General features: G+C 43.9%; 2 protein-coding genes across 3 annotated transcripts in view; one reads left to right on the top strand and one right to left on the bottom strand.

Moving 5' to 3' along the window:
* The window catches only part of LOC120062963 (amyloid-beta A4 precursor protein-binding family A member 1-like), a 7,879-nt gene extending 1,694 nt beyond the window's left edge, over nt 1-6,185 (top strand). The window contains exons 2-6 of the mRNA XM_039013017.1: nt 49-228; nt 370-582; nt 2,415-2,534; nt 4,615-4,755; nt 6,114-6,185. Of these exons, the coding sequence (XP_038868945.1) occupies nt 49-228; nt 370-582; nt 2,415-2,534; nt 4,615-4,755; nt 6,114-6,185 (726 nt within the window). The remainder of the gene's footprint in view (nt 1-48; nt 229-369; nt 583-2,414; nt 2,535-4,614; nt 4,756-6,113) is intronic.
* A 12,396-nt stretch (nt 6,186-18,581) lies between these two features.
* Nucleotides 18,582-19,706, bottom strand: part of LOC120063474 (protein FAM189A2-like) — a 37,260-nt gene continuing 36,135 nt past the window's right edge. For both annotated transcript variants that reach the window (XM_039013855.1, XM_039013854.1), the window contains exon 10: nt 18,582-19,512. In XM_039013855.1, coding sequence (XP_038869783.1) covers nt 19,159-19,512 — 354 coding nt within the window. In that variant the 3' untranslated portion in view covers nt 18,582-19,158. The remainder of the gene's footprint in view (nt 19,513-19,706) is intronic.

Raw genomic sequence — 19,706 nt, 5'->3', positions numbered from 1 at the left:
CCCCCCCCCCCCCCCCCCCCCCCCCCCCCTCTCGCTTTCCCTCTCCAGGCCCAGCTGATAGCCCAGTCTATAGGCCAGGCCTTCAGTGTGGCGTACCAGGAGTTCTTGAGGGCTAACGGCATCAACCCAGAGGACTTGAGTCAGAGGGAATACAGTGATCTGCTCAACACTCAGGACATGTACAATGATGACCTCATACACTTCTCCAAGTCTGAGAACTGCAAAGACGTGAGTCTGTCAGTCACTGAGCATACCTACACACACACACACACACACACACACACACACACACACACACACACACACACACACACACACACACACACACACACACACACACACACCAATTTATTGGTTGTGCCTCCCCAGGTTTACATTGAGAAGCAGAAGGGTGACATTCTGGGCGTGGTGATTGTGGAGAGTGGGTGGGGCTCCATCCTGCCCACAGTCATCATCGCCAACATGATGCATGCTGGTCCATCTGAGAAGTCTGGTCGTCTGAACATCGGAGACCAGATCATGTCTATCAACGGGACCAGTCTGGTAGGACTACCCCTGTCTACCTGCCAGACTATCATTAAGGTACCTATCTATCCCCCTTCTATGTCTCGCAATCATTCTCCCTCCCTCCCTCCCTCTCTATCTCTCTCTCCTCCATCCCTCTATCGCTCTTTCTCTTCCTCTCTCCCTCCATCAACAGGACCAGTCTGGTAGGACTACCCCTCTCTACTTGCCAGACCATTATTAAGGTATATATCTATTCCTCCCTCAATCTCTCTCTCCTCCCCCTCTATCTCTCTCTCCTCCCCCTTTATCCCCAAAACATGTTCCCGCAGCCTTGCTTCCTTTATTTATCAGCTCTCTCTTTCCCCGCTATCTCTGTATTACAATCCTTCTCTCATTCCCCGCTATCTCTGTATACAATCCTTCTCTCATTCCCCGCTATCTCTGTATACAATCCTTCTCTCATTCCCCGCTATCTCTGTATACAATCCTTCTCTCTTTCCTCGCTATCTCTGTATACAATCCTTCTCTCTTTCCTCGCTATCTCTGTATACAATCCTTCTCTCTTTCCTCGCTATCTCTGTATACAATCCTTCTCTCTTTCCTCGCTATCTCTGTATACAATCCTTCTCTCTTTCCTCGCTATCTCTGTATACAATCCTTCTCTCTTTCCTCGCTATCTCTGTATACAATCCTTCTCTCTTTCCTCGCTATCTCTGTATACAATCCTTCTCTTTCTTTCCTCGCTATCTCTGTATACAATCCTTCTCTCTTTCCTCGCTATCTCTGTATACAATCCTTCTCTCTTTCCTCGCTATCTCTGTATTACAATCCTTCTCTCTTTCCTCGCTATCTCTGTATACAATCCTTCTCTCTCTTTCCTCGCTATCTCTGTATACAATCCTTCTCTCTCTTTCCTCGCTATCTCTGTATACAATCATTCTCTTTCATTCCTCGCTATCTCTGTATACAATCCTTCTCTTTCTTTCCTCGCTATCTCTGTATTACAATCCTTCTCTCTTTCCTCGCTATCTCTGTATTACAATCCTTCTCTCTTTCCTCGCTATCTCTGTATACAATCCTTCTCTCTCTTTCCTCGCTATCTCTGTATACAATCCTTCTCTCTCTTTCCTCGCTATCTCTGTATTACAATCCTTCTTTCTCTTTCCTCGCTATCTCTGTATACAATCATTCTCTTTCTTTCCTCGCTATCTCTGTATACAATCATTCTCTTTCATTCCTCGCTATCTCTGTATTACAATCCTTCTCTCTCTTTCCTCGCTATCTCTGTATACAATCCTTCTCTTTCTTTCCTCACTATCTATGTATACAATCATTCTCTTTCATTCCTCGCTATCTCTGTATACAATCCTTCTCTTTCTTTCCTCGCTATCTCTGTATACAATCCTTCTCTTTCATTCCCCGCTATATCTGTATACAATCATTCTCTTTCATTCCTCGCTATCTCTGTATACAATCCTTCTCTTTCTTTCCTCGCTATCTCTGTATACAATCCTTCTTTCTCTTTCCTCGCTATCTCTGTATACAATCCTTCTCTCTCTTTCCTCGCTATCTCTGTATACAATCATTCTCTTTCTTTCCTCGCTATCTCTGTATACAATCCTTCTCTTTCATTCCCCGCTATCTTTGTATACAATCCTTTTCTCTCTTTCCTCGCTATCTCTGTATACAATCCTTCCCTTTCATTCCTCGCTATCTCTGTATACAATCCTTCTCTTTCATTCCTCGCTCTCTCTGTATACTCTCATTCTCTTGTAATGACGTATTCTCTTTTACGTAAGAACGTGAATGCCAAGGACAGTACACACAGCCAACATCTACAGTGCCTTCAAACTGAACATCTCTCACCTCTGTTAGGGTCTGACTCCTGTCTCTCCTCTCCTGTGCAGGGTCTGAAGAACCAGTCTCGTATCAAGCTGAACATCGTAAGGTGTCCTCCCGTAACCACGGTGCTCATCAGACGACCTGACCTCAGATACCAGCTGGGCTTCAGCGTACAGAATGGCATTGTGGGTATCGCCATGGAGACCATGTGTTGTCTAGTGATGTCATGAGCCCCAAACTTACTGGGCACTTGACTTTGTTTGATTTGAGATCATAACATTTTGTTTGTTTGTGTGTACTGTGTACTGTATACTGTATACTGTATACTGTATAATGTGTACTGTGTACTGTATACTGTGTACTGTGTACTGTATAATGTGTACTGTGTACTGTGTACTGTATACTGTGTACTGTGTACTGTATACTGTAGTGGCAACTCTTTAAGTGATGGACTCATGCTTTTGCTGAAACTGAATAGCTGAATTTAAGTTCAGTTTAAGCTCTGCTCCAGCCTTTCAAACCCGTGTGTGCAGAAGACATATTTCTACCACGTATGGAATAAAAAAAGTATATCTTATCTTAAAGGTCCAGTGCAGTCAAAAGCATGATTTACCACACTATGTTTCCACACTATGAGGTTGGAATAATACTGTGACGTGAAAATGATGATAATGCCCTTTTAGTGTAAGAGCTGTTTGAAAAGAACGCCTGAAATTTCAGCCTGTTTTGATGGGATGGAGATTTGGCCTGCCTGGTGACATCACCAGACTGTAAATTAGTTAATAGACCAATAAGAAAGAGTTCCAAACCTATCTGCCAATAACAGCTAGTTATTTTTTTCTCCCCCTCCCCACTTTGACCACACCCAGACAGTCCTAGCAGAATTCTTGTTTGAGAAATGTCTCTTTGCTAAAAAGCAATTTAGGTTCCTTTTTGACCATTTTAATGTAAAACAATCACAGTAATGTACTTCATTGTTACCCAGAAATGATTTGATATTGAGATTAAAACGGCTGCATTGGACCTTTAAGCTGAATGTCTGAATGTCTGAATGTCTCAATGTCTGAATGTCTCAATGTCTCAATGTCTCAATGTCTCAATGTCTGAATGTCTGAATGTCTCAATGTCTGAATGTCTCAATGTCTCAATGTCTGAATGTCTGAATGTCTCAATGTCTGAATGTCTGAATGTCTGAATGTCTGAATGTCTCAATGTCTCAATGTCTGAATGTCTGAATGTCTGAATGTCTGAATGTCTGAATGTCTCAATGTCTGAATGTCTGAATGTCTCAATGTCTGAATGTCTCAATGTCTCAATGTCTCAATGTCTCAATGTCTGAATGTCTGAATGTCTCAATGTCTGAATGTCTCAATGTCTCAATGTCTGAATGTCTGAATGTCTCAATGTCTGAATGTCTGAATGTCTGAATGTCTGAATGTCTCAATGTCTGAATGTCTGAATGTCTGAATGTCTGAATGTCTGAATGTCTCAATGTCTGAATGTCTGAATGTCTCAATGTCTCAATGTCTCAATGTCTCAATGTCTGAATGTCTCAATGTCTCAATGTCTCAATGTCTGAACGTCTCAATGTCTGAATGTCTCAATGTCTCAATGTCTGAATGTCTCAATGTCTGAATGTCTCAATGTCTGAATGTCTCAATGTCTCAATGTCTCAATGTCTCAATGTCTCAATGTCTGAATGTCTCAATGTCTCAATGTCTGAATGTCTCAATGTCTGAATGTCTCAATGTCTGAATGTCTCAATGTCTGAATGTCTCAACGTCTCAATGTCTGAACGTCTCAATGTCTGAATGTCTCAATGTCTGAATGTCTCAATGTCTGAATGTCTCAATGTCTGAATGTCTCAATGTCTGAATGTCTCAATGTCTCAATGTCTGAATGTCTCAATGTCTGAATGTCTCAATGTCTGAATGTCTCAATGTCTGAATGTCTCAATGTCTGAATGTCTCAATGTCTGAATGTCTGAATGTCTCAATGTCTCAATGTCTGAATGTCTCAATGTCTCAATGTCTCAATGTCTCAATGTCTGAATGTCTGAATGTCTGAATGTCTCAATGTCTCAATGTCTCAATGTCTGAATGTCTGAATGTCTCAATGTCTCAATGTCTCAATGTCTGAATGTCTGAATGTCTCAATGTCTCAATGTCTCAATGTCTGAATGTCTGAATGTCTGAATGTCTGAATGTCTCAATGTCTCAATGTCTGAATGTCTGAATGTAATAGTATTTAGTATCACACCAACAGATCTGCAGCCTTATGCGAGGGGGCATCGCTGAGAGGGGAGGGGTCAGGGTTGGCCACCGCATCATCGAGATCAACAGCCAGAGCGTAGTGGCCACGCCCCACGAGAAGATTGTCCACATCTTGTCCAACGCCGTGGGAGAGGTGAGGTCACAGGGCAAAGGTCATCCTGTGCTTCTAACCCTAGAATATGTTACCAGAGATAAACAAGACTTGTATGAATGGGTTATTACTGTCTCCGCTTATCAAAGCATTCCAGTTTGTCTGCTAGACCTTCAACTATTGTTGGGCTAGAATTGAGGCTAGGGTTGAGGGTTAGGATTGAGGCTAGGGTTGAGGGTTAGGGTTGAGGCTAGGATTGAGGCTAGGGTAGAGGTTAGGGTTGAGGGTTAGGGTTGAGGGTTAGGGTTGAGGGTTAGGGTTGAGGGTTAGGGTTGAGGCTAGGGTTGAGGGTTAGGGTTGAGGCTAGGGTTGAGGCTAGGGTTGAGGTTAGGGTTGAGGGTTAGGGTTGAGGCTAGGGTTGAGGTTAGGGTTGAGGGTTAGGGTTGAGGTTAGGGTTGAGGGTTAGGGTTGAGGCTAGGGTTGAGGCTAGGGTTGAGGCTAGGGTTGAGGGTTAGGGTTGAGGCTAGGGTTGAGGTTAGGGTTGAGGGTTCGGGTTGAGGGTTAGGGTTGAGGTTAGGGTTGAGGGTTGAGGGTTAGGGTTGAGGTTAGGGTTGAGGGTTAGGGTTGAGGTTAGGGTTGAGGGTTAGGGTTGAGGCTAGGTTTGAGGGTTAGGGTTGAGGTTAGGGTTGAGGGTTAGGGTTGAGGGTTAGGGTTGAGGTTAGGGTTGAGGGTTAGGGTTGAGGCTAGGGTTGAGGTTAGGGTTGAGGGTTAGGGTTGAGGCTAGGGTTGAGGTTAGGGTTGAGGGTTAGGGTTGAGGTTAGGGTTGAGGGTTAGGGTTGAGGGTTAGGGTTGAGGCTAGGGTTGAGGCTAGGGTTGAGGCTAGGGTTGAGGCTAGGGTTGAGGTTAGGGTTGAGGGTTAGGGTTGAGGCTAGGGTTAGGAGTGAGGCTAGGGTTAGGGTTGAGGCTAGGGTTAGGGATGAGGCTGGGGTTAGGGTTAGGGTTGAGGCTAGGGTTAGAGTTGAGGCTAGGGTTAGAGTTGAGGCTAGGGTTAGGGATGAGGCTGGGGTTAGGGTTAGGGTTGAGGCTAGGGTTAGGGTTGAGGCTAGAGTTAGGGTTAAGGCTAGGGTTAGGGATGAGGCTGGGGTTAGGGTTAGGATTGAGGCTAGGGTTAGGGTTGAGGCTAGGGTTAGGTTAGGAGATTGAGGCTAGGGTTAGGGTTGAGGCTAGGGTTAGGTTAGGAGATTGAGGCTAGGGTTAGGGGTTTGAGGCTAGGATTAGGGTTGAGGCTAGGGTTAGGTTAGGGGTTTGAGGCTAAGGTTATGGTTAAGGCTCATAACTATGATCAGCATGACTCGCTTCACCTCTGACTTTCTCTCCCTCTTTCTCTGTCTGGTCCACAGATCCACATGAAGACGATGCCAGCTGCCATGTACCGCTTGCTAACTGCCCAGGAGCAACCCGTTTACATCTAGAACTGACCTCACCCTCTGACTCTTCACCTTTGACCTCTTATCCTGACCCCCAGCATCACTGCACCCTCTGTGTGTGAGGCAATTCCTCCCCCTCTCCCCAAACCCCAGCTCACCATTGGAGAATGAAGCTTCTATAGCCTTACGAGTGGACCTATCATGTGCTCTGGATTACTCTCCAATCTTATTGTTTTGCTGTTGAGAGTAGAGGTGGGCTGTACCAGACAGCTTGTTCAAGCCCCTCCCATCCCGAGGTTCTCTCTCATCTCTTGTTCTCTCCCTCTGTCGTTCTCTGTCTTTTTTCCCTCTCTCTCTTTCTCTCGGCATTATCTCCCTCTCCCTACCTCTCTTGCTCTCTCCCTCTCTCTCTTTCTCTCAGCATTATCTCCTTCTCCATTCTCTCCCTACCTCTCTTGCTCTCTCCCTCTCTCTCTTTCTCTCAGCATTATCTCCTTCTCCATTCTCTCCCTACCTCTCTTGCTCTCTCCCTCTCTCTCTTTCTCTCAGCATTATCTCCTTCTCCATTCTCTCCCTACCCCTCTCTCTCTCTCTCTCTCTCTCTCTCTCTTTTTCTCTTGCCGGCTGCACTCATCTGATATAATGTTAGGGTTACCTCTGTGTTCTCCCACAACATAAACAAGAAGAGACCTGCTGATTATCACGTGGTACCACTCTGAACAACCAATCACATATTCTTCCTCATAACATTCCACACCTTCCAGCTAACATTAACGAGAGTTGAGGCAGAGGATGAAAGACTCTGCCAGCCCACCAGAACAGATGAAGAAAACAAAACGTTCCCATCTTTCCAACTTTAGTTTTTCCTTTTATTTTGTGTCCAGTATGTTTTTATGGCTGAGATTTGGGCTGATTTATCCAGCATTACAAGCTGCTTTCTCTCTCTCTATGCCCAGGCATCTGTTATTGTCAGAACCGATCTCATCCACAGGAGGTACACTATCAATCAAATTCAATCAAATGTATTTATAAAGCCCTTCTTACATCAGCTGATGTCACAAAGTGCTGTACATAAACCCAGCCTAAAACCCCAAACAGCAAGCAATGCAGGTGTAGAAGCACTACACCCACCCAATGATTTACAACCTTCAAAGGAATCCATGTTCCCTTACGAAAACCAGTTCTACAAGACCGGAGGCTCGGCTCGGCACGGCTCCAGTCACGTGCACGGCTGATATTGGTCTATTCACGTGCTCACGTGCATGGTTTATTTCCACCCTGGGAAGAGCAGGGGAAGAACTGCATCATCAAACCGCCATATGTCAGAAAAGTTGAACAACATTAAGGATTTTACAGGCACTCTGAGACCGGTGCTAACATGATGCATTCCATCCAGAGCTATGGATTTTCTGAATATAATATATGGCTTTGTCTGATGGAGCAACAGGTGGTGATGGGCTTTGTCTGGTCTGATGGAGCAACAGGTGGTGATGGGCTTTGTCTGGTCTGATGGAGCAACAGGTGGTGATGGGCTTTGTCTGGTCTGATGGAGCAACAGGTTGTGATGGGCTTTGTCTTGTCTGATGGAGTAACCGGGGGTGATGGACTTTGTCTTGTCTGATGGAGCAACAGGTGGTGATGGGCTTTGTCTGATGGAGCAACAGGTGGTGATGGGCTTTGTCTGATGGAGCAACAGGTGGTGATGGGCTTTGTCTGATGGAGTAACAGGGGGTGATGGGCTTTGTCTTGTCTGATGGAGCAACAGGTGGTGATGGACTTTATCTTGTCTGATGGAGCAACAGGTGGTGATGGACTTTGTCTTGTCTGATGGAGTAACAGGTGGTGATGGACTGTCGTTGTGCCTCCTGGAAAAACGGGTTGTAGCTGAATACTGTAGTACGATAGTTCACCAGGATTTCTGCTAAAACAGAACACATCCATCTAAATCAGAGGATAGATAGCAGAAGAGATTACCCAGACTGAAGCACCAAGTTAAGCGTCTTCATTTTTGTCATGCTGAAAGTTGGATTAGAATTGTGCACCAAACTGAAGTTCGGGTTAGGATTAGACTGTGTTACAATACCAACTAAAAAGTTCAATGATATTATTTTGTATTTTATTTTGTAATGGAGAAATGTACATTCCACCGTCTTATTCAATAGACACACAATTTGTTTTTATTTTGTCTTGAATTTAATCAGCAGTATTTATGCGAGACCATACTGTAATTATGTTAATCGAACATCATATATTATAATATAGTACATTGCATTTGGATCTCAATCTTTATACTTGAAGGATGTTCATCATAGTTCAGGAAATGGGCCATTATTTTGTTGTTTAAAAAAAAACATAATTTATGCATTTATTTTTAGATGTAATTTTATCTCACAGATGTGATGAATTTAAGGTACTTTGAATCAACATAATCTCACAGTTCTCTGGTGTACATGTATTCACAAACCCTCAGTGATCTGCTGCATGAAGGGGCTACAAGGGATTAAATAGGCTACAGCAGGGTTCCCCAACTGGTGGCTCGCGGTTGACTTTATTTGGCCACCCAAGTTTTCCACAACAACAAAAAATAAAATATATTTATATACACTACAGATCAAAAGTTTGGACACACCTACTCATTCAAGGGTTTTTCTTCATTTTTACTATTTTCTACATTGTAGAATAATAGTGAAGACATCAAAACTATGAAATAAACACATATGGGATCATGTAGTAACGAAAAAAGTGTTAAACAAATCAAAATATATTTTATATTTGAGATTCTTCAAATATCCACCATTTGCCTTGATGACAGCTTTGCACACTCTTGGCATTCTCTCAACCAGCTTCACCTGGAATGCTTGTCCAACAGTCTTGAAGGAGTTCCCACATATGCTGAGCACTTGTTGGCTGCTTTTCCTCCACTCTGCGGTCCGACTCATCCCAAACCATCTCAATTATGTTGAGGTCGGGGGATTGTGGAGGCCAGGTTATCTGATGCAGCACTCCATCACTCTCCTTCTTGGTCAAATAGCCCTTACACAGCCTGAAGGTGTGTTGGGTCATTGTCCTGTTGAAAAACAAATGATAGTCCCACTAAGCCCAAACCAGATGGGATGGTGTATCGCTGCAGAATGCTGTGGTAACCATGCAGGTTAAGTGTGCCTTGAATTCTAAATAAATCACTGCCAGTGTCACCAGCAAAGCACCCCCACACCATCACACCTCCTCCTCCATGCTTCACGGTGGGAACTACACATGCGGAGATCATCCGTTCACCTACTCTGCGTCTCACAAAGACATGGCGTTTGGAACCAAAAATCTCAAAAGGACAGATTTCCACCGGTTTAATGTCCATTGCTCGTGTTTCTTGGCCCAAGCAAGTCTCATCTTCTTATTGGTGTCCTTTAGTAGTGTTTCCTCTGAACAGTTGATGTTGAGATGTGTCTGTTACTTGAACTCTGAAGCATTTATTTGGGCTGAAATCTCTGAGGTGCAGTTAACTTTAATAAACTTATCCTCTGCAGCAGAGGTAACTCTGGGTCTTCTTTCCTGTGGCGGTCCTCATAAGAGCCAGTTTCATCATAGCGCTTGATGGTTTTTGTTACGGATTGACTGACCTTCATGTCTTAAAGTAATGATGGACTGTCGTTTCTCTTTGCTTATTTGAGTTGTTCTTGCCATAATATGAACTTGGTCTTTTACCAAATAGGGCTATCTGCTGTGTACCCTCCATACCTTGTCACAACACAACTGATTGGCTCAAACGCATTAAGAAGGAAAGAAATTCCACAAAGTCACACCTGTTAATTGAAATGCATTCCAGGTGACTACCTCGTGAAGCTGGTTGAGAGAATGCTAAGCGTGTGCAAAGCTTTCATCAACGCAAAGGGTGGCTACTTTGAAGAATCTCAAATATATTTTGATTTGTTTAACTCTTTTTTGGTTACTACATGATTCCATATGTGTTATTTCATAGTTTTGATGTCGTCACTATTATTCTACAATGTAGAAAATAGTAAAAATAAAGAAAAACCCTTGAATGACTAGGTGTGTCCAAACTTTTTTTGTGGGGGGGGGGGGGGGGGGGCATATAAGACTGTAAAAACAACAGCAAATCAGCTCCAAGTGATTTTAATTTTGAAAATCTCCTCCAAACTGTTTCCTCGCAGAATAGAGATATACAGTGGCTTGTGAAAGTATTCACCCCGTTGGCATTTTTCATTTTTTTTGCCTTACAACCTGGAATTAAAATAGATTGTTTGGGGGGGTTGTATCATTTCATTTACACAACACATGCCTACCACTTTGAAGATGCAAAATATTTTTGGGGGTGAAACAAAGAAATAAGACAAAAAACTGAAAACTTGAGCATGCATAACTATTCACCCCTCCAAAGTGAATACTTTGTAGAGCCACCTTTTGCAGCAATGACAGCTGCAAGTCTCTTGGGGTATGTCTCAATAAGCTTGGCACATCTAGCCACTGGGATTTTTGCCCATTCTTCAAGGCAAAACTGCTCCAGCTCCTTCAAGTTGGATGGGTTCCACAAGTGTACAGCAATCTTTAAGTCATACCACAGATTCTCAATTGGATTGAGGTCTGGGCTTTGACTAGACCATTCCAAGACATGTAAATGTTTCCCCTTAAACCACTAAAGTGTTGCTTTAGCAGTATGCTTAGGGCCATTGTCCTGCTGGAAGGTGAACCTCAAATCTCTGGAAGACTGAAACAGGTTTCCCTCAAGAATTTCTCTGTATTTAGCACCATCCATCATTCCCTCAATTCTGACCAGTTTCCCAGTCCCTGCTGATGAAAAACATCCCCACAGCATGATGCTGCCACCACCATGCTTCACTGTGGGGATGGGGTTCTCGGGGTAATGAGAGGTGTTGGGTTTGCGCCAGACATAGCGTTTTCCTTGATGGCCAAAAAGCTCAATTTTATTATCTTCTGACCAGAGTACCTTCCATATGTTTGGGGAGTCTCCCACATGCCTTTTGGTGAACACCAAACGTGTTTGCTTATTTTTTCTTTAAGCAATGTTTTTTCTTCTTCTGGACACTCTTCCGTAAAGCCCAGCTCTGTGGAGTGTACCGCTTAAAGTGGTCCTATGGACAGATACTCCAATCTCCGCTGTGGAGCTTTGCAGCTCCTTCAGGGTTATCTTTGGTCTCTTTTTTGCCTCTGATTAATGTCCTCCTTGCCTGGTCCATGAGTTTTGGGGGTGGGCCCTCTCTTGGCAGGTTTGCTTGGTGGTGCCCCTTGCTTAGTAGTGTTGAAGACTCTGGGGCCGTTCAGAACAGGTGTGTATATATACTGAGATCATGTGACAGATCATGTGACACTTAGATTGCACACAGGTGGACTTTATTTAACTAATTATGTGACTTGTGAAGGTAATTGGTTGCACCAGATCTTATTTAGGGGCTTCATAGCAAAGGGGGTGATACATATGCACACACCACTTTTCAGTTTTTCTATTTTTTATAATTTTTTGATTTTTTTTTTTTCATTTCACTTCACCAATTTGGACTATTTTGTGTATGTCCATTACATGAAATCCAAATAAAAATACATTTAAATTACAGGTTGTAATGAAACAAAATAGTTAAAACACCAAAGGGGGTGTGAACTTCTGCAAGGCACTGTATGTGATTGTCATTAAGGTTTGAAATGATTATGTTTTTGTTAAATATTATATCTGTTCGGGCTTCTTGTGGTCAATTTGCAGTCTACAAATGATTTATAATTATGTTCCGGCACCGTGACCATCCGCTCAAGAAGACATTGGCCTGTGTCTGAAGCTAGTTAATGATCCCTGGGCTACAGCGTTTTGAGACTAGCATATTACTAAAGCCAGAACTGATGATTTATAGGACTGGGTTCAATTCAAATTGGAGTCAGTCAATTAAGGAAGTGATATACATTTAAAATTAAAACATTTATAATCTTTTGAAATAAATAGCTTCTCCTTTTCAGGTTATTGAGAAGTTATTGAAAATAGATTAATTATTTTGTTTTTTGTAATACTTAAGTCTAAATTTTCGTTTACTTCTTGAATTGACTGTCTTCAATTGGAATGGACTCTAACCCTGATGACTTAACTCTGGTAATGACCAGACTGTTCTGATTATGGTCCTGCTGTGAGAGTGTGAGGACAAAGTAATGCAGATGACTGAAGTGATGATGATGATTAACAATAGAAAGGAACGACTATTCCTGGTGTTATGACTCCTCCTCTATAACCACATCTTCCCTGTCATTGATCTATCTGGCCTGCCGTATACATTTACAATACCTATTTTGTTCTCTTCTTCAGGATGAGAAGTAAGGCTGTCCTCTCACCCTGATCACGTTATGACACTAACATTGTAATTATATATTGATTGGGCTGGATGTGATGAATGGGATTGTTGAAAGTCCCTTTGGCTCTACTTTAGAATCAGATCTAGGGCTCTATTCAATCTATATTGAGGAAATTCAGCTTTCCAGCGTGATTGAAATTTAAAGGCAATGTTCCCTCACTAGCAAAGACTGCATTCACGGTAAACGCTGCAGATGTCAGCTCAATAGGAAATAACCTTAACATGTAACACCTTAGCGATAAAGATTGAATAGAGCCCCTAGTTATTCTAGAATATAATATATATACTATATATATATAATATAATGTCTAGATGATTCAAGAAGTTCATTCCAGGGAGCTTACGCCTCTTTAAAGGTGTATGACCTTTTGACCTTTTGCCCAGACATTCTCCTCCCTCACTTCCTGTCTCACGTGTCACTTCTTGCCTCAGACACCCCTCTCTGGACTCGTGTTTACAAACATGGCCGACGGCCCAGCAGCTTTGCTTTATGGGACAGTTTCCGGCTTGTAGAGCGCACACATTATGACGCTACACCTCTGTACTGACTTGTGGAGGGGACACATTATGACGCTACACCTCTGTACTGACTTGTGGAGAGGACACATTATGACGCTACACCTCTGTACTGACTTGTGGAGGGGACACATTATGACGCTACACCTCTGTACTGACTTGTGGAGGGGACACATTATGACGCTACACCTCTGTACTGACTTGTGGAGGGGACACATTATGACGCTACACCTCTGTACTGACTTGTGGAGGGGACACATTATGACGCTACACCTCTGTACTGACTTGTGGAGGGGACACATTATGACGCTACCCCTCTGTACTGACTTGTGGAGGGGACACATTATGACGCTACACCTCTGTACTGACTTGTGGAGGGGACACATTATGACGCTACACCTCTGTACTGACTTGTGGAGGGGACACATTATGACGCTACACCTCTGTACTGACTTGTGGAGGGGACACATTATGACGCTACACCTCTGTACTGACTTGTGGAGGGGACACATTATGACGCTACACCTCTGTACTGACTTGTGGAGGGGACACATTATGACGCTACACCTCTGTACTGACTTGTGGAGGGGACACATTATGACGCTACACCTCTGTACTGACTTGTGGAGGGGACACATTATGACGCTACACCTCTGTACTGACTTGTGGAGGGGACACATTATGACGCTACACCTCTGTACTGACTTGTGGAGGGGACACATTATGACGCTACACCTCTGTACTGACTTGTGGAGGGGACACATTATGACGCTACACCTCTGTACTGACTTGTGGAGAGGACACACATTATGTACTCATCATTTCTAGTTGCTGCACTAGATCGCCCCGCCACCTGGCTTGCGTGCAAAACGTTGACCCTTTCCCTCCTTTCCTTTCCTTTCCTTTCCCTACATCACATTTAAACCATTGATTGTTCCAAGTGTCTGTCTCTCTGTATCTGTCTCTATCTCTGTCTCTCTATATCTGTCTATCTCTGTCTCTCTGTCTCTATCTCTGTATCTGTTTATATCTCTGTCTGTTTCTCTCTATCTCTGTCTGTCTCGGTCTCTATCTCTGTATCTGTCTCTGTCTCTCTGTATCTGTGTCTACCCCTATCTCTGTCTATCTCTCTCTAATCTCTGTCTGTTTCTGTCTCTGTCTGTCTCTATCTCTGTCTGTTTCTATCTCTGTCTGTTTCTGTCTTTATCTCTCTTATCTCTGTCTGTTTCTATCTCTCTCTATCTCTGTTTCTATCTCTGTCTGGTTCTGTCTCTCTCTATCTCTGTCTGTTTCTGTCTATCTCTCTCTATCTCTGTCTGTCTGTATCTCTGTCTGTCTGTATCTCTGTCTGTCTCTATCTCTATCTGTCTCTATCTCTATCTGTCTCATGCCTAAAGCTCATTTTGGCCTTATTAATATTACTGTACTCTTTATGATATTGAACTAACATGATACTGAAGAAGAGTTCCTGTATGATCGACCATATGATGTTCTAGCATGGTCTATCTGGAGTTACCGACCGACCATATGATGTTCTAGCATGGTCTATCTGGAGTCACCGGTCAGTCGATCTATCTGTAGCCACCAGTCGTTCAGTCAACCATATGATGTTCTAGCATGGCCTATCTGGAGTCACCGGTCAGTCTATCTATCTGTAGCCACCAGTCGTTCGGTCAACCATATGATGTTCTAGCATGGTCTATCTGGAGTTACCGGCCGACCATATGATGTTCTAGCATGGTCTATCTGGAGTTACCGACCGACCATATGATGTTCTAGCATGGTCTATCTGGAGTCATCGGTCAGTCTATCTATCTGTAGTCACCAGTCGTTCGGTCAACCATATGATGTTCTAGCATGGCCTATCTGGAGTTACCGACCGACCATATGATGTTCTAGCATGGCCTATCTGAAGTCACCGGTCTGTCTATCTGGAGTCACCGGTCTGTCTATCTGGAGTCACCGGTCTGTCTATCTGGAGTCACCGGTCTGTCTATCTGAAGTCACCGGTCTGTCTATCTGGAGTCACCGGTCTGTCTATCTGGAGTCACCGGTCTGTCTATCTGGAGTCACCGGTCTGTCTATCTGGAGTCACCGGTCGTTCGGTCGACCACATGATGTTCTAGCTTGGTCTACCGGTCGGTCTTATGCTGTATCATTCCTGCTTCTAGTGTGTGTGGCGTGTGATGACCACTTCATTATTCCACATTAAACCAAAACCAGCTGGAATACATAATATACAATGGCAAGAAAAAAAATATGAACCCTTTGGAAATTCCTGGATTTCTGCATAAATTAGTCATCAAATTTGATCTGATCTTCATCTAGGTCACAACAACAGACAAATACAGTCTGCTTAAACTAATAACACACAAACAATTATACGTTTTCATGTCTTTATTGAACACACCGTGTAAACATTCACAGTACAGGGTGGAAAAAGTATGTGAACCCTTGGATTTAATAACTGGTTGACCCTCACTTTGGCAGCAATCACCTCAACCAAACGTTTTCTGTAGTTGTGGATCAGACCTGCACAACGGTCAGGAGGAATTTTGGACCATTCCTTTTTACAAAACTGTTTCAGTTCAGCAATATTCTTGGGATGTCTGGTGTGAACTGCTCACTTGAGGTCATGCCACAGCATCTCAATCGGGTTGAGGTCAGGACTCTATTTTCTTCTGTTGAAGCCATTCTGTTGTTGATTTACTTCTGTGTTTTGGGTCGTTGTCCTGTTGCATCACCCAACTTCTGTTGAGCTTCAATTGGCAGACAGATAGCCTAACATTCTCCTGAAAAATGTCTTGATAAACTTGGCAATTCATTTTTCTGTCGATTATAGCAAGCTGTCCAGGCCCTGAGGTGCTCCCTCCCCCGTACTTTACAGTTGGGATGAGGTTTTGATGTTGGTGTGCTGTGTCTTTTGTTCTCCACACATAGTGTTGTGTGTTCCTTCCAAACAACTCAACTGTAGTTTCATCTGTCCACATAATATTTTGCCAGTAGCGCTGTGGAACATCCAGGTGCACTTTTACAAACTTCAGACGTGCAGCAATGTCTTTTTTGGACAGCAGTGGCTTCTTCCGTGGTGTCCTCCCATGAACACCATTCTTGTTTAGTGTTTTACTTATCGTAGACTCGTCAACAGAGATGTTAGCATGTTCCAGAGATTTCTGTAAGTCTTCAGCTGACACTCTAGGATTCTTCTTAACCTCATTGAGCGTTCTGCACTGTGCTCTTGCAGTCATCTTTGCAGGACGGCCACTCCTAGAGAGAGTAGCAACAGTGCTGAACTTTCTCCATTTATAGACAATTTGTCTTACCGTGGACTGATGAACATCAAGGCTTTTAGAGATACTTTTATAACCCTTTCCAGCTTCATGCAAGTCAACAATTCTTAATCTTAGGTCTTCTGAGATCTCTTTTGTTTGAGGCATGGTTCACATCAGGCAATGCTTCTTGTGAATAGCAAACTCACATTTTGTGAGTGTTTTTTATAGGGCAAGGCAGCTCTAACCAACGTCTCCAATCTCGTCTCATTGATTGGACTCCAGGTTACCCGACTCCTGACTCCAATGAGCTTTTGTAGAAGTCATTAGCCTAGGGGTTCACATACTTTTTCCAACCTACACTGTGAAGGTTTAAATTATGTATTCAATATAGACAAAAATACAATAATTTGTGTGTTATTAGTTTAAGCAAACTATGTTTGTCTATTGTGACTTAGATGAAGATCAGATCAAATTTGATGACAAATTTATGCAGAAATCCAGGTCATTCTAAAGGGTTCACATACTTTTTCTTGCCACTGTATACATAAACATATATAAATATACAGGTATATATACTTCTAATGGTTATTTTGTGTGTTGAGTTTGGATTGACCATATAAGCAAGCTTCAATGAATAACAAATAAGGTGAAATGAGAACTGAGTAAACTAGTGGCAAGGGCCCTTACGATGTCTCTTAAAGAAGTGGTTTCATGTCAACTAGGTAAGAGACGACGTGAATGATTGTGTGAAAAAACATAATGACATATTTGTCTAGAGCACAAGGCAACGAACACAGGGGGGATATTGCTGAAGAATAGACCTTCCCTGTCTGTGTTGGCGATAGTAGGCTATTGTGACGCAACAAAGTTGTCCTTTGTAAAGAGATGGGCAGCAAACATACACTTGAGTCGATGGTGACTGAGGTAGGCTAACTAGTGTTTATAATGCACTGTTTTGAATGTAATTCATCTTAAAATGTTTGTCGACATGTCTAAAGATGATGAAAATGTGAAAAATACTACTTTCTGTAAAGCTAAGGCAATTTGTATTTATTTGCTAGCTATTTCTGTGATGTTATTGAACTACAGAACTGGAACGTTTGTACCGGTATTTACAACAATAAACTACTTGCAGAAGGACGGGACTGTTGTTGTTTTTGTTGTTGCTTCTAAGGCCAGGATTCAATCCACAGCCGACAATGCACCTTTTAAAAGTCATTTAAGTTAGAGATGACATCCGCAATGTTTATCATGAATGTAATCTACGTGAAAGACGCATCGTCTCTGCCCGGTGAGCTGCTCTTTAACGTGCCCGGTGAGCTGCTCTTTAACGTGCCCGGTGAGCTGCTCTTTAACGTGCCCGGTGAGCTGCTCTTTAACGTGCCCGGTGAGCTGCTCTTTAACGTGCCCGGTGAGCTGCTCTTTAACGTGCCCGGTGAGCTGCTCTTTAACGTGCCAGGTGAGCTGCTCTTTAACGTGCCCGGTGAGCTGCTCTTTAACGTGCCCAGTGAGCTGCTCTTTAACGTGCCAGGTGAGCTGCTCTTTAACGTGCCCGGTGAGCTGCTCTTTAACGTGCCCGGTGAGCTGCTCTTTAACGTGCCAGGTGAGCTGCTCTTTAACGTGCCAGGTGAGCTGCTCTTTAACGTGCCAGGTGAGCTGCTCTTTAACGTGCCAGGTGAGCTGCTCTTTAACGTGCCAGGTGAGCTGCTCTTTAACGTGCCAGGTGAGCTGCTCTTTAACGTGCCAGGTGAGCTGCTCTTTAACGTGCCCGGTGAGCTGCTCTTTAACGTGCCAGGTGAGCTGCTCTTTAACGTGCCAGGTGAGCTGCTCTTTAACGTGCCAGGTGAGCTGCTCTTTAACGTGCCAGGTGAGCTGCTCTTTAACGTGCCCGGTGAGCTGCTCTTTAACGTGCCCGGTGAGCTGCTTTTTAACGTGCCCGGTGAGCTGCTCTTTAACGTGCCCGGTGAGCTGCTTTTTAACGTGCCCGGTGAGCTGCTCTTTAACGTGCCCGGTGAGCTGCTTTTTAACGTGCCTTGGATTGAACCCCGGAGCATAAATGGTGCACTTTAAGGCCACGATGTAATCCGGAAGAGTATAAGAGGCACATTTATAGTGAGTTTGAAATGTAAATTACGTTTTTCGATTGAGCCGACATATGCAGCTTTTATTGTGAACGCAGTCTCGGCAGTTGGAACATTGCCTTTAAAAGGTGCGTAGCCAAAATAATGACCGATGGGATTGAATCCCGGCCTAAACAAATGTATTGAAGCTGAATTAAGACTCACCACTCATAGTGCATGGCCAGTTTAATTCATACCGAACATTTTATATGGAACATTACATGTTGCTTTATTTAAGGCACTGGGCAGATAGTGAAGTATAGAGAGAGACCCTTCCATAGACTCTCACATGCAGGTAGGGTTCAGTGATGTCATATGTACAGCCAGCCATTTTATAACAGTTTGTAACACAGAATGGTTCATGGGAAATATTTGGAAACAATTTTAAAACCTTTGATTCCCAGGTCACCTCTTTCACAATGCAAACAACATAGTGTACAGACAACACGATACACTGTACATACACTTCAACAGCATTAGTGCAGCAGATACACACACACCTTAGGCACACAACACACGCACGCAGCCGCACACACACAGCCTTTCTAAAGGCTTGTACTTGCAGTCTGTGGGACTCAGTTTCAAAGTTCTTTAAGAATGGCTTTTCCCCACTGGGTTTAGCAGTGGCAGTCCCGCACCTCGCCACCAGGGGGCGCCTTTCCCATGGAGTCAATAAGTTGTTTCCCCCAGTGGACCTTGCCATCAGTTTGTGCTAAGGGAGTGTTGGGATGGGAAGAGGGTTCCATCAGATCACAGTTTCCCTAAACACCCCTATGAGACTGTGGGGGCGTTCGTGATGATCCAGGCGTGAGCCCGCCCGTGACGTCGACCTAGAACCTACTCTAGACCTGGTTCTAGACCAGGACTTGAAGCCAGACCCACCACCTTGCCTGGCCTCTAGTGGCTGCTGCTCTGCCCAGGTGAAGGTGCTGAGGTCCCCACAACTCCGCAGGTGCAGCAGGCCGGGCCTCTTTCGGAGGGGCTGGGGGAGGGTCCGGGAGGAACAGTCCAGCATGGGGGCATGGGGTCTGGAGCAGGCCCTGGGGAGGGACAGGGGCTGGGCGAGGGCTCCAGCTGGTGTCTCTGATACTGTGATCACCTGGAGAGAGAGGAGAAGAGAAGAGGTTCAGTTTAAAGGGATAGTTCACCCAAATGTATATCTTCATGTCCTGTCTTCCTGACCTACTCATCCTTCTCACCCCCTCTCTTCCCCTCTCTCTCTCCTCATCCCCCCTCCTTTCCTATCCATCCAGTTTCCACTTCTTTTTCTGTTCTATGTAGCTGGCACAGTGT

Source organism: Salvelinus namaycush, chromosome 18, assembly GCF_016432855.1.
Source record: "Salvelinus namaycush isolate Seneca chromosome 18, SaNama_1.0, whole genome shotgun sequence".
Lineage (NCBI taxonomy): Eukaryota > Metazoa > Chordata > Actinopteri > Salmoniformes > Salmonidae > Salvelinus > Salvelinus namaycush.
This window is presented reverse-complemented; position numbering and strand designations above follow the sequence as displayed.